This window comes from Schistocerca piceifrons, chromosome 8, assembly GCF_021461385.2.
Source record: "Schistocerca piceifrons isolate TAMUIC-IGC-003096 chromosome 8, iqSchPice1.1, whole genome shotgun sequence".
NCBI lineage: Eukaryota > Metazoa > Arthropoda > Insecta > Orthoptera > Acrididae > Schistocerca > Schistocerca piceifrons.
Window position 1 is genome coordinate 419,699,823 of NC_060145.1, and position 7,091 is coordinate 419,706,913.

Genomic DNA, 7,091 nt, shown 5'->3' on the forward strand with positions numbered 1-7,091 from the left:
TGTAATGTCTAAGCTATGGTGTTAAATGATCGTCAAATTTTTGAACATGGTAACTCACCGGTCACATCATTGTGACCCCGATATCATTTACATGGATGGCAACGCGAGACCGTATCGAATTGCACGGGTGGGAGAGCTCTTCGACCAAGAGGCTAAACGGTAATTTCACTGCTCTGTCCATACTCCGTGTTAAATGTCATCTAGCCCGTGTGGGATGCGGTGGAGAGTGGGCTACCCACCTGTTGTCAAGTGCACTGGTAGAGGAATGGAGCTCCCCACCACAAGAATTTCTTATCAGCCTTGCGACCAGCATTGCAGCACGTAGCAGAACATGCACTGCTCTCCATAACGATCACACACCCTACCATGTGCCACCTGTTGTAAGGTCCAGGGCACCGTCATAATCCGCGGTGACTTCACTGCAACTGAGGTTCTACCGTTTATTCATTTTCATTAAATGTTTGCGTTACGCCATGCATCCTTTTCACGACGGTTGTACTTTTCTAAACATTACAAAATTACCCTTATATCATCAAAAATCTTAATAATTTCATTGTCAACATAAAATTCAAACGTGAATTTGCAGAACTCATGAGATAAGTTATACGAAGAAGCAACAATAAACTTGAAACTTCCTAGCAGATTAAAACTGTGTGCCGGACCGAGACTCAAACTCGGGACCTTTGCCTTTCGCCGACAAGTGCTCTACCATCTGAGCTACACACGCACAACTCACGCCCCGTCCTCACAGCTTTACTTCTGCCAGTATCTCGTCTCCTACCTCCCAAACTTTACAGAAGCTATCCTGCGAACCTTACAGAAGGTAGTAGACGAGATACTGGCAGAAGTAAAGCTGTGGGGACGGGGCGTGAGTCGTTCTTGGGCAGCTCAGATGGTAGAGCACTTGCCAGCGAAAGGCAAGGGTCCCGAGTTCGAGTCTCGGTCCGGCACACAGTTTTAATCTGCCAGAAAGTTTCATATCAGCGCACACTCCGCTGCAGAGTGAAAATCTCTTTCTGGAAACATCCCCCAGGCTGTGGCTAAGCAATGTCTCCGCAATATCCTTTCTTTCAGGAGTTTTAGTTCTGCAAGGTTCGCAGGAGAGCTTCTGTAAGGTTTGGAAGGTAGGAGACGAGATACTGGCAGAAGTAATGCTGTGGGGACGGGGCGTGAGTCGTGCTTGGGTAGCTCAGATGGTAGAGCATTTCCAGCAAAAGACAAAGGTCCCGAGTTCGGGTCTCGGTCCAGCACACAGTTTTAATCTATCAGGAAGTTTCATATCAGCGCACACTCCGCTGCAGAGAGAAAATCTCATTCTGGAGACAATAAACATAGTTATGGAACTGTTCTCAATACGACATTATTGCTTGAGTCAGTTATGGCAGACATTGTGCACGGAATATGAGGAATTTTGATTGTGTTTAATGGAGAATCCGTACCGAACGTTTCCTGTAATAATAGAGACTGCCCAAGGAAACAAACTGAAACATAATAAGGGAGCAGCGTGGCTAATTTTTGTATCCTGATAAGATTAAGAGTTAGGAGGGTTCTGTAGCTTCGTAGGAGGTGCTTCTTCGTGGCACATGGTGAACAATGGACGAACTCTTCTCGTGATCTCTAACTTAGCCAAGTCCAAAAGACATAGCAAAGTTCTAATTCACTTGAGCTCATTTCTCGCTATATTCGCAAGGCACATTCATGTGAAAGTGTAGATGTGAGTTTCTATATACAAGCTACTCCTTTCAAACCCTCTACACTCGTAGTCCAGACACATCTGAACTAAAAAAATTGTGTTAACGTGATATAGAATGTAAATACATTACACAGACCCCACAAGCGAAGTATATACAGGGTGGTCCATTGATAGTGACCGGCCCAAATATCTCACGAAATAAGCATCAAGCGAAAAAACTACAAAGAACAAAACTCGTCGAGCGTGAAGAGGGAAACGAGATGGCGCTATGGTTGGCACGCTAAATGACGCTGCCATAGGTCAAACAGATATCAACTACGTTTTTTTTAAATAGGAACCCCCATTTTTATTACATATTCGTGTAGTGCGTAAAGATGTATGAATGTTTTAGTTGGACCACTTTTTTCGCTTTGTGATTGATGGCGCTGTAAAGTTAAAAAGGTATATGTACGTCGTATCACGTAACATTCCGTTAGTGCAGACGGTATTTGCTTCGTGATACGTTACCCGTGTTAAAATTGACCGTTTAACAATTGCAGAAAAGGTCGATATCGTGTTGATGTATGACTATTGTGATCAAAATACCCAACGGGCGTGTGCTATGTATGCTGCTCGGTATCCTGGACGATGGATGGTTACGTAATTTAAAGAAACAGGAAGTGTTCAGCCACGTGTGAAACGTCAGCCACGACGTCAACAAATGATGATGCCCGAGTTGGTGTTTTAGCTGCTGTCGCGGCTAATCCGCACATCTGTAGCAGACAAACTGCGCGAGAATCGGGAATCTCAAAAACGTCGGTGTTGTGAATGCTACATCAACGTAGATTGCACCAGGAATTGCATGGCGACGACTGTGAACGTCGTGTGCAGTTCTGCCACTGGTCACAAGAGAAATTACGGGACGATGACAGATTTTTTGCACGGGTTCTATTTAGCGACGAAGTGTCATTCACCAACAGCGGTAACGTAAACCGGCATAATATGCACTATTGGGCAACGGTAAATTCACGATGGCTGCGACAAGTGGAACATCAGTGACCTTGGCGGGTTAATGTATGGTGCGGCATTATGGGAGGATGGATAATTGGCCCACATTTTATCGATGGCAATCTAAATGGTACAATGTATGCTGATTTCGTACGTAATGTTCTACCGATGCTACTACAAGATGTTTCACTGCATGACAGAATGGCGATGTACTTCCTACATGATGGAAGTCCCGCACATAGTTCGCGTGCGGTTGAATCGGTATTGAATAGCATATTTCATGACAGGTGGATTCGTTATCGAAGCACCATACCATGGCCGCACGTTCACCGGATCTGACGTCCCCGGATTTCTTTCTGTGGGGAAAGTTGAAGAATATTTGCCATCGTGATCCATCGACAACGCCTGATAACATGCGAACATTACGGAAGGCGAACTACTCGCTGTTGAGAGGCAGGTAGTTACACTTATTGCCAAATGCATTGAGATTGACGGACATCATTTTGAGCATTTATTGCATTTAAGTGGTATTTACAGGTAATCACGCTGTAACAGCATGCGTTCTCAGAAATGATAACTTCACAAAGGTACATGTATCACATTTGAACAACCGAAATAAAATGTTCAAACGTACCTACGTTCTGTATTTTAATTTAAAAAACCTACCTGTTACCAATTGTTCGTCTAAGATTGTGAGCCATATGTTTGTCACTATTACAGCGCCATCTATCACAAAGCGAAAAAGGGGTCCAACTAAAACATTCATATTTCTTTACATACTACACGAATATGTAATAAAAATGGGGGTTCCTATTTCAAAACACACAGTTGATATCCATTTGACCTATGGCAGCGCCATCTAAAGGGCCAACCATAGCACCATCTGGTTTCCCCCTTCTAGCTAGACAAGTTTCGTTCTTTGTAGTTTTTTCGTTTGACGCTTATTCCGTGAGATATTAGGCCCGGTCACGATCAATGGACCACCTTGCATAAAGTCTGGCTTATGAGTCCTTCGGGAATCATTTGTTTTAGAACACGTTTTAGTTGTGCTCTTCAGTGCAAAGATTGGTTTCGTGCAGGTCCTCCACACTAATCTGCTCTGTACAAGTCTCTTCGTCTTTGTACGACTATTACAAACTACCCCCATTTCAGACGGCTTACTATAGTGAATCCTTGGCCTGTCTCTACAATATATGCCCCCTTCAATCATTACCAAATTGACGATTTGTTGATAAAATGTGGCATATTAATCGGTGTCATGTTTAATTCAAGTTTTGCGATAAATTTCTTTTCCCTCATAAGCCATCCGATCTACAAATCTAGTCTTCAGTATTCTTTGCGGCATCTCATTCTATTCCTTCTTCTACCCTGAAATGTGTATCGTTCGTGTTTTATCTTCGCACCAGGTTTAACTTCAGACAAAAACTTCTGATTTTTATAAATTCATATTTGATGTTAATAAATTTCTATTTTTCAGAAATGTTTTTGTTGATATTGCCAGTCTGCTTTTGTATCGTTTCTACTTTGGCTCTCGTCAATAAGATTGTTAGTTTGCTTCTCAGTTAGCAAAGCTTTTAGTATGTCATTTCGTAATCTAATTTCCTGACTTAACTAAACTTCATTATCATTGTTCTACTTTTGTTAATGTTGAATTGGTAACCTCTTTCAAAACACTATCAATTCCTTTCAGGTATGTTTCTTTCTTGCAAAGCATATTATGAAGCTTAATTCTAAGGCGTAGAGTTTACATGCAACGTTAATGCAGCGTTCTCTTATACAAAGATAAAAAGTTAATCTCATGGAAGAAAGCACTTAAGATATATTACAAGAGCTTAGCAAGGTGCAACAGCATTATCTCTGTAACCGTCAAATGGAATGAATCGGAACTTTGTACGCGGGAAGTCGTTACTATACAGCAGGAAGTTTGCTTATCTCTGTCAGTCACACCTGCACTCGGCTTGCAGCTGTGTACCGGTATAAAAGAGCTTTTGCTGGATCACAGGGCATGAGACTTCCGAAGTCACCCAGCTACAGCCAACATCAGTAGAACCGCCTGCAAAATGGTGAAGCAGTTCTCTGGGAAGACCTACGAGCTCGACCTGGATAGTCAGCAGAATGTTGAGGCCATGTTTGACGTCTACGGTGAGTATAGACTAACTAGATCGTCGTATTATGTGCTCATTTCTTTCTAATTATTGTCGCTGTTGAAAACTAGAATACACGCTGTTTAGCCGACCTTGTGAGGTAGCGTATTGGTTGAGAACTAGACTCGCGTTCAGGAACATTTGGGTTCCAATGCCCATCAGGTCATGCAGCCTTAGAATTCCTGTGGTGTTGCTGTAGCGTGTGGAGCTCACACTCCACAGTTACGTCCAGATCTTTACCAACATTGACACTTACAACGCTACATAAACGAGAGAAACACAACTGTTATTCGTAGATTTTGCGCAGGTCAAACACTTCTAGCACTGAAAAAATCAGATTAGTGTTCTAGTTATAACAACAGTAGCTATAGCTTATCTTCAGATGTCAATTGTATCTTTATAGTGTAGCATAACGTTACTACTATCAAACGTTCTGTAAGGGTAACATAGGCTTTGTATCTTCAGAACCTGAAACATAATCACAGGACCATACAGACAAGGAAACAGCAATACAATCTAGGCAATCTGCCAAGTTATGTAGTCTCCATGTACGTCCTAACCACTGACAGCTGTGATTCGGACCGAACCCCGACGTCTTCGTACATTCTCTACTTTCTTTTCACTTACTATCTCCACCTTAAGTTTCTTCAATTTTATGCCCAGTCCATATCTTACAGAAGCTATGGACATGAACCGCATAAAACATCACTAGAGCTGTTATTCTTCAAATGGGTATTGTTCTTCCTAACTGCATTGTGCATATTATGACTGAATGTCGTGGTTGTGTATGTATAATTATTATAACAGTGATTGTTACTTTTGTCATTAACTGAATGTGCACTCTGTCGTAGTACATAGACTGTAGACCATACAATTCTAACAGTAAACAAATAAGTGAAAGTCGCCAAAGTGCAAGAAGGTGACAGTGGCAAACTGTTTCCCAATGCTCCTTACACTGTGATCAGATTTTTTACGGTGTAAAGACGCAGTTCAAAGTCTAGAATTAGTCCTCGGTAATATTCTCTAACAGATAGTGAAGCTAGTATTCTTTTCTGGTAATGCCTAAGAGGTCTGTTAGCTTCCCTGCAACACTCCCCTACTAACAAAAGACGATTTCTCCCGAAGCCCATTGTCGTACCGCAAGTTTTTACGATGGTGCTCAGCTTGGAGTCGACATTCAAACCCTAGCATTAAAATAAATTTTCATTATTAGATTTAGCTGTCAAGGGGAGAAAAGAGTAAGTTTTCAGTTGTACTAACTTTACGCCATGTCTTAAGTTGACCATGAGACATCCACAATAATGCATTAAGTGAGGTCCTGTGACATGACAGCGACTCACCTGGTGAACGGATGGAACTCTTTGATACGAGTAGGTTATGATTGTCACCGCGTTCCCCTCACCTCGTTCTGTGTTTCATCGTCATCAACAACACACACATGACACATATTACTACGCATACGAATCCAGGAGTCCATAGTTAACTAAAATATTTACTTCCTACTTCACTGAGGAAATGTGTCATTGTGCACGAAGAAACAAAACCCGCCCAATTTGTTGGTTAGACCCATTTCTAATGGAAACTGTGCCACAGTAATTTATTTATTAGCTGATTGAATTACCTAGAGATCACAAAGTAGTACATACTTCAAATCATTCCAATTACTCCTACGATGCTCAGCTGATTATGTTTGTTTCAAAACATTTAGTTGTGGAAAAGGCACATGCATATAGCACATACGATTACAAAGTGTCTGGAAAAAGTAAAAGACATGTCTGGTTTCTGGTTCTGATTCTGGATGCAGTTTCAAAATACCACTGTGCTAAAGGGGTGCAGAAAGAAGTACAGGCAAATTACCTTCTGTTTCATTCTGTCGTCAAGATATGTATTGAGAGAGTGTAACTTAGTAGGATACCTTCCCCTAATCCAATGGCAATATTTTGTGTCCATATGCTACGGATTCTTATTTTGCAGGGGTGACAGACCCAGCCCACAAGCAGGTAGCCCTGAAGACGAAGGCTCAAGTGACATTGACTGTGGACGGCGACAAGTACACAGAGACAACCCAAACAGGGAACCACCAGACCAGCGTCACGTTCCGCCTGGGAGAAGAGTTTACAGAGGAGATCCTGGGCCACAAGTGGAAGAGCTCCGTCTCGCTCAAGGACGACCACACGCTGCTCAAGGTCGAGAAAGGCGAGGATGGCAGGACCGTGACCCTCGAGAAGAGCTTCAGCCCTCAGCAGCTGGTCGTGGTATATCTGTAG

General features: G+C 42.4%; 1 protein-coding gene across 1 annotated transcript; it reads left to right on the forward strand.

The window, feature by feature from the left end:
* The first annotated feature begins 4,740 nt into the window (after positions 1-4,740).
* Positions 4,741-7,091, forward strand: LOC124712399 (fatty acid-binding protein, muscle-like). Its single transcript, XM_047242696.1, has 2 exons — positions 4,741-4,822; positions 6,799-7,091. Exons 1-2 carry the CDS (start codon positions 4,741-4,743, stop codon positions 7,089-7,091), a joined length of 375 nt encoding a protein of 124 aa, XP_047098652.1.

Coding starts and splice junctions, on each gene's coding strand:
- LOC124712399 (XM_047242696.1), top strand. CDS start 4,741: ATGGTGAAGCAGTTCTCTGGGAAGACCTACGAGCTCGACCTGGATAGT. Junction 4,823..6,798: donor GGCCATGTTTGACGTCTACG/GTGAGTATAGAC, acceptor CTTATTTTGCAG/GGGTGACAGACCCAGCCCAC.